General features: G+C 37.1%; 1 protein-coding gene across 2 annotated transcripts in view; it reads right to left on the bottom strand.

The window, feature by feature from the left end:
- The window catches only part of CTBP1 (C-terminal binding protein 1), a 251,580-nt gene that overhangs the window by 189,641 nt on the left and 43,456 nt on the right, over nucleotides 1-18,483 (bottom strand). Inside the window, exon 2 of one of the 2 annotated variants that reach the window (XM_056340802.1) lies at nucleotides 4,033-4,193. In XM_056340802.1, coding sequence (XP_056196777.1) covers nucleotides 4,033-4,090 — 58 coding nt within the window. In that variant the 5' untranslated portion in view covers nucleotides 4,091-4,193. Of the gene's footprint in view, nucleotides 1-4,032; nucleotides 4,194-18,483 lie in introns of those variants that run through there. The other variant, XM_056340858.1, reaches the window with a different exon arrangement.

Below are 18,483 nucleotides of genomic sequence, written 5' to 3'. Positions count from 1 at the left end.
AGAACTGTAAGAGGAAACACCCTTTTCCTCCTCCCAGTTTCACCAATGTCCCTAAGCTCTCCCCTTTAAATAGTTTTCTACATCTTGGCAACCCACTAAAAGCAGTGGCTGACTGAGCACTATATATTATACGATGTAATGTATTTAGAGAACATTCACTGTGTTCATCGAGCCCGATTACAGATGATTCAAACAAAGTAAAATTTTCTTTGGACTGCAGCCACCTTCTGTTGCCTTCCTAGTTCATTTATTAGCTCCCAGCAAATTCGACAGAGGTCAGAAACCCCCAAGGTAACTTCCAAGCTATGGTCAGTAAAACATACACACATCTAATTAAAGATTCCTAGAATATAAGCAAATACACAGCATTGTTTACAGTTTTGTTACAATATAAAGTACAATAATACCTTAATTAGAGATAACAACTTTTCAAAATGCCAAAAACATTTAGAATTTTTCAAATTACCCACAAAATGAACACGTTTTATTTTTGCACTGTGACACTTCCAACTGTTCTGCCAAATGTATACTATTATAATTACGCTTTGCAATCACCAGCATCAGTAGAGAGGGGGACAAAGAACAATATAATCAGTAACTAATTAATGTTTCACATGCCTTGATACTATTTATCTTCAAGGGGAAAATGCTAAATGTTATTTTATAAATTTGTGAAGTGAATTTAATGTCAGCATCTCAGAGTGCCTAGAATCATGCCTTTATGCCTACAGCTACTGGTGGAAGTTAGAAATCAGCATTTAATATCTGGCTTCTTCAACGGACAGTCTTCAATGGGAAACCTCTGAAATGTGCACGAAAACATAACTGCAAGCTTTAGGATTAGCAGCAAATACTGTTTCATATTATAGAAATCACTGAAGGGAATCATAGGTACCTCAGACAAAATTACTTACTCAGCTACATTAAAAGACAACTAATTGCTCCCAAAGTAATAGAATCTGGATTTTTTTCTGCATTGAGTATCAACTGAAATTTAGTACTACTACTACCGCACTATTGTTAACTCACAAGGTAATAGTAAATCCAATGATGCCTGTTCAATTTGTTGCTTAATTTGCATGATTAGTTACTATAAGGAAGTGTGCAAACTACCTGAAGCCACAGGAAAGCAGTTCAACTCAAATAATATTGTACATGCAGTTATCTAACTTACAAGGGCATTTGTGGTAATCCATTAAACACAGAAAAAGCTGTGTGCAGCCTGCTCACAGGCTCCCAACACAAGCATCTTGTGAATCAGGCCCATACCACTAATTTTTCAGAAACTGAATTTCAACTCATTATCATCCCCTCCTCAAACAGGAATACAAACAGTAACAAAATGCTGTATGTGACCACCACACCACCAGTGTCTCTTTATGGATATAACAACGTATTAATGTCTGCCCATCACAAGTTTTTATGTTAAACAATTTATGAAAAAACATTTAGTTAGTAATAGTAAATCACTGTATCCTGTTTTTAAGTGGAACATGCAATAAAAGGAAACTTATCTTAAAAATAATTCTTTTGTGAGGGAAAAGGTTAAGAGAAGCTATACACAAACTGATGAACAAAAAAGCTGACTGAGAAGATAAACCACCTTTAATAGCTATACAGCTCAATACACTTCCTGAGCTTTGTAAAACATTACGCATAGTTCAAAAATATGAAATACTTAGGTTGTGTTATGGAAGGCACATATATCACAGAACAACTCTGTACATTTATATTCAAACCTGAACAGGACCATATGTAAGGAAAAGCCTTTTCAAAACAAACCACTCCCCTAATTTTTATCCAGCTTGACACAGTTGCAGCGAGAGTGATTTAAAAATATCAGCCAGAGTTGTGTTTACAAACCTCAAAGAACATTTGAGCATACAGACACTCAAAGAGCAGAATACAGCTTGGACACTAAAGAGCCAAATTAGATTTCTGTAACCATAAAATTTCAAGCGTTTTTCCATATCCATTGTTTCACCGCCTCTCCTCTTGATCATCTTCTGTCTGGTCTTCCCACTATATTTTTCCAACATGGCCATTTGTCTAGCATATCGAAAATAGGATTAGGAAGCAGAGGTGACTAAAAAAACTTTTCTCCTACATTATTTTTCAACTGGATCAATTCCCTATACTGCATGGCTGCACAGATTTTACCATATGATGCAGTGAATTGTGCAGGGCTGGGAAAAATAAGCCAGACAAAAGGCGTTGATTAAACAGCATCACCAGATGTGAACACGGAGCCTGGGGGAAGCTATTTTAAACCATCACAGTGGCTAATGGTCTGTCACCTCTCTCCCCAACAACATTCCTTGCCACATCATCACAGACTGTTTTCTTCTTAAGTTGTCCTGTTGATCAATATAACAAACCCCAAAGGAGGCTGCAGTTCCACAAAGTGGGTTGAGCAGATCTAACTGCTGGCTGCCATCAAAAGGGACAGGTTTCTCCGTCCTCCTCACAATTTGCCAATTTGGGTGACTAACACAGGCAAAAAAAAAAAAAAAAAAAAAAGGCAGCTAACATTCTGCATTTTTTATTGAGGCGTCAGATCCAGAGACCCAAAGATGAGGACCTGAGACTGGCAGCACTCCACCAGGAGGGCTCCTAGGACATTTCCATCTGATCTGACTGCAGTGCTGCCCAAAAAGAGGGGCAGCCTTCCCAAATTCCCCATCCTCGGCTGCCAGATCCCCATTTCTCTGAGCTGGAATTAGTCTCCAGTGAGCCAACCAAACTGACCACTTGGCCAACCAGTCTAGGTGGGACACAATATCAGTTTGGACCTGACAATCATGAGCAGGCTTGGCTGGTTTTAGAAGAGACTAACAAGGAGATTAATCATCTAAACCAAATGTGGAACTGCACCCTTTGATGCTTTGAAGAAATGCCTTTCTCTGGCTATGTCAGGGTAAGTGGTCCCAGCACCCCTCGTTGATCCTTTCCAACTGCCTCCCTTTAATGCAACTGCTTTGTCAGCTGAACGGTGACCTGGACTGAGGAATTTACCTAAATGGAAAATATTCCAACAAAATGTTTATTTATAGTATGAGTCATCTTCTTAATCTAGCTCGTTATATGGTTACACTCATATTGGCACAAAGAAAGGGGAAAACACAAGGACAGAAATCAGCTGCCAGGGACTGCTTACACCAACACAGCTGCTAGGAAAAAAAAGTCTCAAGACCAATGCATGGAAGAGCAAATGTTTCAGCTGCAGTTCACTGCTTCAGTATTAGGCATGCTGTAGAGACCATGTGCCCAGGAGTCTGTACACTTTCTCCCAACACATCAAAATGGGTTAGTAAAGAAATTAACTATTCCCTTGCCTTTTAAGGAGAAGCTAACATTCCAATATAAAAATTAATTTAGCCCAAGTAATGCAAGTATACTCTTAAAAATAGAGTTCCCTATTCCCTCAAACTGCTTTCACACCAACCCTAAAAGCAAATCAACAAAGAATACCTGGAACATATAACTTGGTCATTTGTGTCTTAAGGTAAAATGACTAACCAAACTGATTACAGTCCTTTCACTACAATTCAGACTATTTTTACTAATAATCATTAAAGTTTGGGGGTCTTTGGGACTTTTTTTTGTGTTTTCTTTTAATTTGATTTTCTACTGCCTTCCTAGGACTAGATACAGGCTGTTAAATCAATCTATATTAAGTAAGCCTGTAGAGAAAGACCCTTGAGAACACTATGTGGTCATCTTATCCTTTCACTATTATTATTTTATATAAAACCACAATCTTTCACAGTGTTTGGGTAGAGTGTTATAAAATGCAACGATGAAAGCAAACTTAACTGTAGAACAGTATGGAGTTCACATACTAATTGCTTTTATCTGTCTAGGTCTCTTTTCACCCCAAAAAAGCCTTTGTGCAGAGTTAATATCAACTCAACAGGAACTGCAACTGAACTAAAATACACTGAATGACCAAAAGAGAAGAGTTCCAGTCTTCAGAAATATTAGCAATCCATGAAATTAACAAAGTTAACATTACAAATTGAAATGTCTAACCTTCAAATATGCGATCCAGACGTTGCCGCTTCACTTTGTGTTTGTCCATTAGAGACATAAGAGTGGAAGCTCAAAGAACGTCTCCACACAGCTTGGTGATGGTCTTCTCAAGCCAGCCACAAATCAGAAATGCTTACTGTCTTTTATAAACTTACTTTCACCTGTGAACAGAAAGATAAACTTCTTAAACTTTAAAAATATGGAAAATTTTTTCACCTCTTTCCAGAAAAATGATCTATAAATAATTCAGATAATTAAAGACATGAAGTTCTTAAATCCTATTAGGTAGGTGATATTTCACAACAAACTGCCTTCTAAAAACGTTGAGATGCAAAGCACACAGCACAGCTCAAACAAGCCAGTATAAGAAATGCTCCAGGACAGCTTGTTTTCTTTTGACTTTCAAATACTCTTTTCACCCTTTCACTAAACACATCACCAGCTGAAGAAGGTATCTCAGGCAGGCACAGGTACAGGATTTCCATAGAACAACAGAAATGCGTCCACCCCGAATGAAACTGGAAAGCCACACTTCCGCATCATAACATTCACAGCAAGAGACAAAACCTCTTTTCATTCTTAACTTTTAAGCTTTCTATGATAAATAAACCAGAGTTTGATACCTGAAAGTTGAAGGAAACTATTCAAGGAGCACAAACCGGAGGAAATGCATCACGGTGACAACACAGAATGCCAACATCTATATCAACCAAATGGCATTTAAAGCAGGTTTATGCATGACTAGGCAAGCTCTTTGGCAGCAAATACCACTAAGCACTTTTCAGATACCATGTAGCTGGGCAAGACAGCGTAAGGGTATTGCAACAAGCAGTCTGCATTTTAAGCCAAACCACTGAGAAGCAGGAAGGGGGGATGGGGAAAGAGAAGAAAAAATCCCCCAACAATAATCTAATCGTAGTGGTAAAAATGCACAAAAGCAAGTGGATGGGGTAAAACTAAGAGTACAGATCGTCTAAAAAAGCAGAATCAGAGCACCGCTGCCTTTAAATATCTCAGTAGACTTTAAGAAAGAAACTCAGAGAATGCTGTATTACAAGCACAGCGCACATGAAAACAAGCCAAATAATCCACTTCCCTGTTCCTTTTTATTCCTGCCCAACAGCTTTCAACATCAGTGGAGAGCATTAAATGTCCTTACAAGTGACTGAACCTGGAAATCTGCTTGTATCTTTTTAGAGGCTAAACTTTTCTACAACCATAAGCAAATTGCATCAACATATTATGAAGATTCATGCACTCCAGGTGAAATGATAAAAATATTTCTAATATTAAGAACTGCATATTTGCATTAAAATAGGTATCTTTACCATCACTACCCTGCTTGGCACATTTGGACTTTTATCAAAGTTCCTTTCTTTGTGTTAATTTTCATTTAAAAATGGAGTGAATGTGCAACACTCATCATGCTTTTAACACTTTATTCAGCCTTATCCTGTGCGTCACTTTCCCTCCATACTTTTTATCCTCAAATTCAAGATTCTTCTCCTGTTTTCCATGTCTGTTCCCAGCTGAATATAACCTCCCATCATGAATGGGAAAAAAAAAATTGATGAAGAATGCAGAAGCCCAGTATTTTCTCTTTAAAAAAACAAAAAGAATGTTACCATTTTAGAAATTTTCTATTACTTTTTCCAACATTATTTATATAATACAACATTCTTCAGTGTTGAATATGGCTCTAAGATTGCACAAGCATTGCATCAAACCTAATGTGCATTTTAAAACCTTAGAAACCAGCTATATAGCCACCTGCCTTTGCTTAAGCCAACACCCCAAACTTGTGTAGAGGATGAGTCCTAAACCAGTCTTTAATTCCCTTATCACTTCTGGTTTATAATCTACTCCCTTCAGTTATCACATAGAAAGATCTAGAGGATAAGAAAAACTACAGTACAATGAACATTTTAAATACCAGTCATGGTTTAAATTTTTATAGCTTATTTAATTTCCCATCTTGTAGAAACATATATGCCTGCTAGCATCCTTGTGCTGCTTTGTTTATTCATTCAGCAAAAGATTTTTCCAGTGTAGTCATTCTACGTACAAAGCTGGATGACAGCTGTAAAAAACCAAACATCTGTAACTATTGACCTACCACTGAAAGTGTCACCAGATGTTTTCTATCTGTCTACAGTAGCTTCAAAGTGTACCAGATAAATCAAGTAGTTTTCTTTTAAACATTGTCATAAATTTCAAAATAAAACATTTTTGAGCAAAAAATTAAATTAACATGTTAACACAGTTCTAAATTTAACCCCCATACAGTTTTATTATACTTCATATTCTAACACAAAGAGAAGATGATGATATGGGAAGTATTTCCCAGCAAAACAAAAGCCTTATAATTATGGGAGCATTAGTTACTGCAATTACTAAACCACAACATGAATAATTGTATTTGAGAAATTCACTAAAAATACAAGCACACTGCCTAATGAATTAAAAATCAGAACACAAAATACCAAATGGTATTTAAGATCAGACTTCTGTAGTTCAATACTTATGATAAAGTGAGAATCCAAGTGATTTAAGAATACATACTGCTTATCATGTATGTCAAGTATTAGCTACAAAGCCATCCGAGATACACTCAATGTAAACAACTCTTTTAAGCAGTATAAATTTTAGATGAAAATATACACTGCTGAAAACCATTAGATTTTTTTCCTCAGTTAAGCAGATGATTCCAGTGTTTAAAAATATTTTTAAAGAAACTGCCTCTGTGTATTGCAATCTGAGGCATTTAGCTCTTTCTTGAGAAAGGAAGACCTTCACACTTCCTGAGACTTCAAGATAAAAGGAAAAGGGAATCAGGAATCTCCAACATTTTTACAGGAGTGTGAGAAAATCCTACAGGCTAAAACAGGAATGATAAGTAAAATAAATCAACTCTGATTTCAGTTTTCAAAACAGGTAACAATGGTAATGGAGTAAAGGATAAACATCAGCTGCAAGGGAGAAGATTTGAAGGAAGGCCCATTCAAAACCTACAATCTTCTCTCCAGAGAGAGAGAGGAGGAAAAGGAAGCAGACTGAGAAATTAATTCTTTTTAATGAGGCAAACCAGTAGATTATACACATGCTTGTAGGTTGAGACAAACCTTAAATTATTAGGGAAGAACTCCCCTCAAACCCAAAAGGTTGCAACATGCAGTGCAGAACCATTTCCTTTGCATCAGTCTAACAGGAGAAGTTTGTGTGGACCAGATGATGTTTCCACTGAATCTGAACAGGTGGGGAAAGCCCACCAGAAAAACTGTGAAGCGTATCATGCATCACCTCAGATTAGTTAGCCCACTAGCAAAAAGATTCAAACTATAAACTCTGAGCACAGACTTTTACCTATACAGCTAGGAACAGCAAAAGGCTGATTTCTACCTTTGCCTCGCTGTCAGGCAAATAAAATCAAATGACGACCCAAATCAAATGATGAAGCATAAGAAAATCAAAACAGAAATGAAATTCACAGAACAAACTGCTAGATCACTAATACATCGAGAATAAGGTCATGAGGTTTCATGTTACCCTTGGGAATCTCAACCTTCATTTAATTTACTCATTCTAATATATGCTCTTTGGTCTGAAACTATACTGAGTTACTGAAATATTTTTTTCTTTCTACCATCAACTTTCAAAAAGTATAATATAAAGCTACCATAAGAAAAATTATAAGTTTATATTCCATATTCTATTGCCATCAGGTTTTGAGGACTTCAAAAATTAGATTTCCAAGAAAATCCAGACTAATACTTTGCTTCTCTTTCCCTCCCACCCAAATAGATAAGATTTGTATTTTCCATGACACCTCACAAGCGTTGAAATGGCCATTCTGCTCAGCCCTGGCAGAAGTAAGTAATTATAATGAAAATGTTGTTTTCCTTGTTATAAACATTTTAATTATCCTAAATAATTACATATTTTGCAGTAACTTTGTTTCAGATGGTAAACAGATTATCTAGTCCAATTCCCCTGCCATGGGCAGGGACACCTTCCACTAGCCCAGGTTGCTCCAAGCCCCACCCAGTTGGGCCTTGGACACTGCCAGCGACAAGCCATCCACAGCTTCTCTGGGCAGCCTGTTCCAGTGTCTCACCACCCTCATCATGAAAAATTTCTTTCTTATGTTCAAGTCAACCATACCTAAGATTTCATGGTAAAACAGCCAGAGTCATTGATGAGTTGGATGGGGTGCTCAAGGCAACTGGGGCTGCTCACCAGGCAGAAGGATGCCTTCTGCAATGACTACTGTTGCAACCATATGATCACCAATGCAAATACCTTACCTCACATTTGTTTACCTGAACAGGCGAGAAACAAAAGAGTTTGGGGTTTTTTTGTCTCTCTTCCCTTCTCCCATTGATGTTTGAATACCTCTTCAGCGAAATGACCACAAGGACTGACAGGATGCATGCCAGTTTCATGGCTGGATGTCAGATATTCCTAGCATCTGAGATATTCTGTGCCACAACTGGTCCCCCAGCTTGTGCAGCTAACAGACCAGCACCAGACTACAATTTTAAACCATACACTCTAGAATAACGGACTTTGCTCTTCCCAAAGCATGACATAGGAAGCTTTTCTGCAAATGTAACTCAATGCACAACCCAGAAATAAGAATTACTCGCTCTACAACAATTATTGATGTTCCCTAAAAGTTAAGTTTCAGATTTTTCCCTTTTTTAGGAAAAGGGCGGGCTACAACCTATACTGAACACAACTTAGACCACAAGAAAGCTATTACTGAGAAATGCAAATTTATGTGAATTTCAAAGTATTTCTGAGGTACAAAACAAAGTATCTTGTGTTTAGCAAAAGAGAGGATAGTATCAAGTTGATAAACAGCAGAAAGCAAAATGACATGTAAAAATGCTAAGTCAGAGAAATCATCTTAGTGTTCAAATAAAAGCAACAATACATTAACATAGCAAAAAGTCAACTTACTGAAGCAATGGCAAAAGACGGGCTCTAATTCCGAGAAAGGGAAAAAGAAACCTGATTATGTAGAAGAAACAGTGTACTTGAAAAAGGTCTACAACTTATACTTGAACATTTCTAATGTCAGCAGCAGCATTGGTTCTGTATAAAATAAAAATTTTGGATCAGAGGACAGGTGGTTCATAATGGAAATTAGGTGATAGTTACATCTCGCTGAAGTTAGTGTACTACACCTAAACATAGAATATAAATTTAAGATTAATATCTGAGTATTTTTTTTCTTTTTAAAGTCTGAACGGATTGTTCAACAGTACTTCTCATTAGGACTTTGAAAAATGCCCGATTAAAAATACAGAGGAACCTCAAATAGGAGGATGAGAAAAAGAGAATAAAGACTTTTGTTTGCATGTTTCTTCAAAATGCAGCAATAATAAGTCTGCTACAACAACACCAGAACATTCTATTCTAAAATTTTGCAGGACTGCATTTGTTCTTACATTTTATTTCATGCTGCTCTCCTTTTCTGAAGATACTGTGAATTATACTTAAAACTTCTGCATTATAAAACCATCACATCATCTTCACCATACTCAAAATGACTCTTGCAAAGTTTTAAATTACATTTAAAAATAAGTGTGGCCCAAAGAGCAGAACAAAAAGATTAATTGCCAGAAGAAAAAGTATTAGGTCAGATTTTCTGTGCAGAAGTTGAAGTTATTCCATCTTGTATTACAAAAGCTAATACTGAATTAAAAAGAAAATATATAATTGTATTTGCCTGTCAGACAATTTATCTTGCCATTAAGCGTGGTTAAGCCACTTTGCCTTACCATTAGATGTCAGTACAGTCTAAGAGAAACTGTACAGGGAGCTTCAAGATCAATAAATTAATCACAAAAGTGAAGTAATTACTGAATTAGACGCCAAAAAGAATCTTAAATACTGTTCAAAAAAAGGACTAAACCCCAAGCATTATAATGGCATTACCTAAATCTAAGATGCATCTATCTCAAAAAAGATGGGAGAACTCTAAAAAGAGCTAGGACAGGCAATAAGTACGGTCCAAGGCATAGAACAGCTTGCTGAAAAAGGACAAAAAGAAATGCACTGGTACTCCCCAGCCTGAAGACAACACGACTGTGGGGAATACAACAAATACATATAAAATATGCACCATGTCTCAATTCAACATCTAGGTAGCACACAGTGAAATAGTAACCCAGCATATTAGAAACAATAGAAAGCTTTGTCACGGAGTATGTAATTAAACTGTAAAATCTGGTGTCACAGGTCTTGTGGATGCCAAAACTTTAAGTGGTTCTTAAAAGGAATTAGACAAGTTTATGGAAAACCCATCAGTGGTCACTGACAATAATGGCCACAATGCAAACCCAGGTCAGAAATCCATAAGCTGGTAAATACCAAAGGCAAGAAAAATGTCACGGCATGCTTGCTTTGTTCCCATATACAGCAACCGCTGCACTACTGTTACACTGACCAAATGTCTGTTTACCTCAGCATCCAACAGTTGCAATGAAATGAGATGCCTCATGAAGAGCGGGAGCACAGCAAAGCTGATACTTTCCTTAAGCATCTGCTATTGTCCACTCCTGGAGACAGGACAGGACGGATGCGCCTGAAGTCCCTTCCAACACACAGGCACACCTCACATTCTTAGGAAACTACATCTTAGGATATACTACAACACATACTGACCCAGCCATGCAGGAGGTGAGGTCCACAGCTCTCAGGGATGCACAAAAACCATCCTAACACAAAATAAAACTGAAACGACTTAGTACCATTATGCCTAAAAGGTACTGCTGCAATCAGGTTTGACAGTCTCTCCAATATAGATCTTAAGAGACTACTAGAAAATCATCCTAAGTAAAAACTGCTAGTGCCATAGACTTCACCACAGCACACAGTAAGCTCTTCTAGCAACAAGTGTCCTTTATTATGGCTGGTTTTGCTTAATTGTAAGCTTAGCTTAGAATTCCAGTCATCAGATTCTCTTAAAGCTTTGCCTGGCAGATGGAAGAACTTTATGTTCTTTACACAGGTACCTCTTAGGCATCCCCTGATCTACCTGCAGAAGAGACCAAGCTCCTTGACACCCCTAGAACATCATGTTTCTGCTCCTAAATTGTGTCAGACTTTTGCATCCATAAATTCAGCAGCAAGTCACTGAAGTACTGGTCTGCAAGTGCTAGAACAAGACAAAGCCTTGCAGGAGCAGTTATATCAATGTCCAAGGCAGAAGAACCTCTACTGCTCTCTCTCACAGTCCTCAGATACATTCTGGGACTGTACCAAAGATGAAAAGACTTTACACTTGCTTCAGCAGTTTATTCGTCACCACTGCAAAGTCACTTCTTTTTAGGATGGCGTTCTCTGCCCTGTGAGTACAGCCAACAGTCTCTCATTCTGTATTTATGATCTAAAATTTGAACACAGTCTGATAGAGTACAGCTTATCAATGCAAGCTTGATTGCTCTGCAGCTTTTCCATCTTTTTTTTTATTCATATCAGCAGTTTTTACTATATTTATCAGTGAAGGGTTTTTTCCCCTGTTGATAAAAATGTTCAAAATAAGGCCGAGAATGCCCCTTATCAGCATGTGATTAGAAACAAAGCATACAGGTTTTTGACCTACTGTTCACTATTTTTTAATATTGTGAAAAAATATTTTGTACTATTCAATGTTTTTAATCAAATTACTTTAGTACCAAGTAAAAGATCTTCCAAAATGTAATGCAGTAATTTGATCATCATAAACACTTATTTTTATGGCAAAAGATTATAAAAATGACGTTTTTGACAGGGAACATGGAGAAAACAGTAGAAGTTGCAATAGTAATTCTGTCATTATAAGCTTTTTATGAGATATTTGTCTTTACCATAAGGGTTTTTTTCCCAAGGCTTTTTTTTTTCCTTAGTAGCATTCTCTCTCCATTATACATCTGTCCACAAGCCAAAAATTACTCACTACTGAAAATGTATTACTGCAGATGTGTACAACTACAGACAGATGGGAAGCATCTCTGCTAACTCAGATTTCTAGGTCACGAATAAAGCTTTGCTCAGAAGCTCAAACTATGATTAGAAAATTATTAATGGCTACCTACCTGACACACCTCCATTTTAAGTAAAATTAAAAATAAATCCTTTCTGTCAGAAAACACTGGCTCACTGAGCAACATTACAGCTATGCTTCTCAAACAGTATTTCTAAAAACTTCATTTCAGGTATTCAGCACAAGCTTCTTCAGAAAGACTGGCATGGTGACAAGCCTCAGTCTTACCCATGAACAGGTTTAAAGGAAATGAAAATGAAGAGACTGGTGTGGTCTTTCTGAGATTATGAATCTGATTCACTCACATGTTGAATGCCCAGCTTTGCCTCTTCCTCTCAGACGTGAGACACACAACCCAGTGGGTGCGTTCCATATTTGATCCACCATCAGTTTGGTTTGTAAAGCAACACACATACAGAGTACAGAGACACTGCGGTACCTACTGTTTCACAAAGCACTTTAAAACTCCCAAATGAAAAGCATTTAAAAATTACAAATAAGTGGGTTGTTAGATCAGTGTCGAAGTAATCACTTCCGTATTTTTTGAAGTCTGAAATGAAAGAAAATTAAATTGAACGAAGGTCTATCTCCACTCAACTTTTTCTGAAAAGGCTGAACAGCTGAAAGCCTCCCTCCCTCTTGGAGAGTTGGATATAAGAGACAGTAACTGTGTAAATGAATGAAACCAAATCTGAGGAATTTTGAGAAACAACAGCAGTGAAACTGAACTGCCCCTACAGAAAATAATTCAAAACACAAGGTTTTCATCATTTGAATCAGAAACTCAAGATTAATAATATGTATTTAATATATTAATGCACCTGAGAGAGCATAACAGGATGCAAAATATTAGTCATCACTCATGACAATAGAAAAGGCTAATGCCTCCGTTAATGAATTCTCTAGGAAAGGAAACAATTACTGGTACATTTCATGAATCTCCATTGCTAGCAAGGATTCAAATCAGCAGGGAGAAAAGATTACTTTTAACCTTTTATTGATTTATTGACGCTTTTTTTTTTTCTCTAAGACAGACACAAACCCACATCAAAATGCCAGGCACATGGACTGTGTGTGTACTCCACATGTGAAACTAGCTCGCCTGTCACAGATCTCCTACTGTTGGAAGTATCCCATGGATGTCCAAAAAACTGTGCTCTACAGATTAAAACTACTGATTTAATATATCCTTGTTCAGTGGAAAAGGAAGGGTGCGGAAAAAAGAAAGAAGCTATATGCTGAAAATGAGTAAGAAATCAAGTCTGAAGACATTTAGACTAGAAAGTTAGTAAAGGCTGATTAAGTTTAGAAAATGAACTGTGGGACCTGCATTGGTTTTACCTCTGCCCCAAAAAGCCTAGTATGTTGTATATGAGCACACATGCAACTGTAAGAAAGCATGTTAAGTACTGGGAAAACATTTTTTGAGATTGTATACTTTCCACTTGAACAGTAAACTCAGATATTTAAATGTTATGATTGCACCTCATTTCTTCAAAATCACTTTTATACTTAATTATTTCAGTGAAATAACTTTATTCCTAGGGCAAATAAGATTCTTGGCCACATTTTTAGTTTCCCATATTAGTACCCTGTGGCAGCAATGTACCACCAGCAGTATCAGTAGTAACTTTTTCATGCAAAAAGCTAGTATCTCATATTTTCAAGATGTGCAGTACTACAGCCCTAGGTTGGAAACACCTGACATCCTTCATGTAAGGCATTTTTAAGACAAGTATAAATTCATCTTGTAATACTTCATGTTAATTAGAATACACACTATAGAGCTTAAGAATGGAATTTTAACTGTTTAACCAATTAACTACTGCGGATATTATAATTTTTCCTCAATTACTAGAAGAAGAAAGAAAAAAAGAAAAAAGACACTTGGACTGATTAAACTTCCAGAAATTGTTTCCATTTATGCTCTGGTCAAAGACAGAAAATATCAAGGATAAAGTTTTGCTGCTATAGCTCCTACTCTTCAGATTATGGCAACTCATTCCAGTCAGAATAAAAGATATCTGGTCTGGGTATTCATCTATTGCTTACTTAGGTGTCCTGGTAAAACTACATTTTTTAGTAGCACATAAATTACAAATGTATTTTTAAAAATTTGTACATAGACATATATAAATTACATGTGTTTGGGTGGGGTTTTTTTTAGTGCTGTAAAAATGCTGGACCATTGCTTTCTCCCAGTTTAATGAGAAGACAACTTCCACCACCTAAAAATAGTAAACCAGTAAGTATCAAGTGCATTTACTCCGCATTTCCAGACATCAATGTTAAAAAGATACTTAAAAATAATCAAGTGTAACATAGATCCTGGCAACATGATTTCCCTCCTTACTAAGCAATCAAAACTTGGAAATAAGGTAATATAAAACAAGAGAGCAAACAAGTGACAATTTCCATTAACTTTAGAAGTATTACCCTTTGTGTTTTTATTAAAGCCATCTCTGTCAAGCTTTGCACTTTACCTACAGTACTATAAACTACAGAATGTTTTAGGTTGGACGGGATCTTTAAAGACCATCTCATCCAAAACCCCATTGTGGGCAGGGACACCTTCCACCACATCGGATCACTCAAAGCCCCATCCAGCCTGGCCTTGATGCTTCCAATGATGGGGCATCCATGGCTGCAGAACCACACCACAGTGTTAAATTTTACATATCAAAACCAGTTTGCAAGTGCTGTAAACTGAAGCTATAAAGAACACAACTATTAGAATACCTACTTGGCAAACCAGAAAAATACTACTGAACCCTACAAAAAATACCTAAAAGTGTAACTACCAGATTATTTTCCACTGTGGCTCCTTCACCCTTGGTCTCCTGGAAACAGCTATCTAACCTTCAAGGCATCACTGACTGTCTTCCTGCAATCAACTTTCATACTTGACTAAAGAAATTGTTTAATTGGTAATTCTTTCCCCCTCGCTTTGGTGTCAATCGACATTTCCTGACATGACATTTCATTAAGAAATTGCCAGCCAACTACACTCCCATCTCACTCACAGTAGTACGGAGCATTTTCACACCTTGCTAAATTCTGTAAGCAATCTCCATCGCAATTACAGGAATTGCTTATGTAGAAGATTAATGCTGGTGACTAGGATACAGTTAACACATTTAAGTGTGGGGAAACAAAGAATTGAAAGTACAATTAGTCTCTGACTGACAATTGCGTATGATATAATATATTGTAAGCAACACTAGCATATGCTACACATTTTCCAAACTGATTGTTTTGTCTCTATCCAGCATACAAGCTCATCTGCTCTTTCTTTTATTCAGAAGCTGGAAGGCAGAGTCGAAAACTAGAGTCATTACAGACTGCTTCACTATGGAGTTCTGCAAAATTCACTTTTCAGACTTAAATACAGGAGGTATAGTTTTTAAACTGGATTTTGCCCTCTTCTATTTACACTGTGGTGAGATGTAGTCTCTCTCAAGAGAAAGGACCTTAAAAATCTCAGAATTGTGTTCTTTATCTCTACATTCAAAAGTCACATTCAAGAGCTCTCCAATGTCACAGAGCAGCAGCTTGCTTGGTTTTCAAGATGCACTTCAATGTAAAACTATTCTGAAATTTGCAAGAGGGGACCAACTGGCAATTTTATTTTCATGCACTGAAATCATTAGGTAAGAGTTCGAAATCTTAGAAAGCTTCTTCATGCTCATGTCAGGATGCAATATCCCCTACATTATGTATGCCAAAAACCCTGGCATAATAAGTCCGTCCAAATGCAACAAGCTATTTTGTTTTATTCCAAAAAGGTTTTAGTGCAACTACATTCATCATCGTATCTCAGCATCTTTCTGCAATATAACTAGTGCAACTATAAATTTTCACAGTTTATCTCTCTCATATCTGGGAAGAGATCTGTACATGCAGCCTGCTATATTTAGTTTCCTTATTTGAACATATATGTTGTTTTGTATCTTGTTACAGAAGAAAGATCAAGCAAGAAGTGCACTTGGCAGCAGGTCTGGAAAGTGATAAGACCATAATAGTCTTTAATGGAAATTCATTTCAGTCCTACGCTACACTAGCAAATAAAATTTCCAGCCCATATTAACTTGAAGGTTAACTCTTCTTGATTAATTAGAATGCTCCTGTTACTGAAGAGGGCAGGTTTTATCTAAAAGTTTTAAACTATCTGAAGTGCATAACATTTTACATCTTGAAGATAAGGCCAAAGCTGTGAATATAATATTCTCTCAAAAAACTAAGTAGAGACTTAAAAAAAAAAAATATGTAAAAAGACTGAAAGCTAGACATGGACAAAGTAGTTTGCATTTCTCAAGAAATGTGTTCCTTAATTCTGGATGAAAGTTGAAGATATGAGACAAGAAAAGCAGCATTGCACATTACATCCAGCACCCAAGCCACAAGTTCACATCCTCAAACCTTTTAACCAGTCATCAGGCAGATGACTACAACTGAAATAAGAATTATTCCTCATAGGACTCCTGGGGGAATAGGTGTGGTGGTGGCACACTGTGTCTGTCACTATATACTGAATATGCTTTATCAAGAAACTCTTGAACCATTTTAGTGTATTGATCTTCTGTCAGACAGAAGCATGACAATCCTCGCCTATGAGACTGCCACACTATCACCAAGAGTGAGGAACATCTGCCCACCACCCATCAGCAGGTCCCTCAGTAGTGCCCTGTGCGGCTTTCCAAGGCACATTCTGCCATCCTGTTGACTTTTAAAAAGGGTTATACAAAAATTTACATAAATTAGATGAACTTCCTATTGATTTCTGCTTGACTATGAGCTCCTCCAGTAATGTCAAACGTATGATAGTTAGCTGGAATCAGAGTACCTGGGGAAAAAAGCAGAGTTTTGCAGTACTGCATCCAGGCGGAAAAAGAGATTTCTTCCATGAAAGACTCACTGTGCTACTTTTGATTGTCAGCAGTCCAAGTTGTTCATAGCTCTTCCGCAGGCCAACTACGCCAAAAATAGTACTCATAAAGGGTACTCATCAGAAGATCTGCAGGAGTCACACTGTGCAAAAAAACTGTTTTTGGAATCTGCTTTTCATAGCTGGGAAACCCTAGCGTTTCACATTCTCCTTATTTTTGGAGCTCCACAATACTTGCTGTCCTCTCTTCTCCTCACTACAACTTCCTCACCTCCTCCTCCAGATGACTCCTGAACTCTCCATCGACTATCGCTTACTCCTGCTTGCTCCTTTGTGGTTTTCAGGCACACTGCTAGGAAAACAAAGCTCCTAAGCCCAGCAGACTGCCTGGATCATCAACTCAGTTCTCTGTAAGGAGACATAAGAACGGAATGAAACTCTGGTTCCCCTTTTAAATATGGGAACCTGTGTGGAAGTGATTCAGAACTGGTTACCATTTGCCTCTTCTCCCTCACTTTCATAGCATTAGTATCTCCACTAAAACACTCAAAACTGTTTCAAGGCTTAATATTAGAACCTAAATAGCCAGATGATATTGTCCTGTCTTTAGAAAACAAAGCAGACAAAAAACAAAAGCAGCTTTTCTAAGTAGCAAAATCAAAACAATCTTCAGAAGAGACAATCCCAATCCTCCTTCCAAAAGAAATACTAGGAGATGCTAGTATTACACTTCCATTAAGAAACAAAATAATTTAATTACTATGCAGGCTGGAGAGGAATTGTAATACTCTACAGGAAGTAGGAAAAAAATTACTTTCAAACTCTGAGAATATATTCTACATTGTGTGCTGACCCATTCTATGTGGGAAAGAATATCTGCTATCCCTTTACAGAGATCTCCAGGTTGCCTAACCCCAACTTCCATGAACTGTCACTTGAGCCAAAATAATATGAGCAACTCAAATACACAAGAGGTCAACAGCCTCCAGACCAAACGCAAAGAGCATTGTAACAGGAATCCATGGCTGAAAGAAGGTTGTGGCAACCTTACTAAACTGTATCTGAAGTATGGTTAAAACTGCAGTGATGCCAAAAAAATCCTGTAAGAGATCTTATGACTCAAGAAAACAACTTTAAATAGAACAAAACCATCAGAATAGAAGCTTAGTCCTCAAAGCTCTTTGCTGAAATATTCTGGTTTTACCTATTAAAAGCAAGAAGTAGTGAAATAACTTCAATAAATTCTACAGAGTCAAGAATAGCAATACCACCAAAATTTGAATTTTTTCATCTCTTTTCAAAGACACCCCATACATTAAGAGCTGTTTCATTATTAAAGCAACAGTAGACAGATTGCCTCACTAACTTTATCATCGTAACGAAGTATACATAACTGTAAGCAACAAACAAAAGTTTTATAAATATATGCAGCTACAACTTTATTTTTCAGTCGAGCTGCTGAAAACTGACACACTTCCGTCTTTGCCTCCCCAAAAGTAAGAAAGTAAGGAATAAATGATGTCTTTTTCTATGA

The sequence above is a fragment of the Falco biarmicus genome, chromosome 1 (assembly GCF_023638135.1).
Source record: "Falco biarmicus isolate bFalBia1 chromosome 1, bFalBia1.pri, whole genome shotgun sequence".
In the NCBI taxonomy this organism is placed as follows: domain Eukaryota; kingdom Metazoa; phylum Chordata; class Aves; order Falconiformes; family Falconidae; genus Falco; species Falco biarmicus.
The sequence above is the reverse complement of the archived record's forward strand: the minus strand, read 5'-3'. Positions and strand labels throughout refer to the sequence as shown.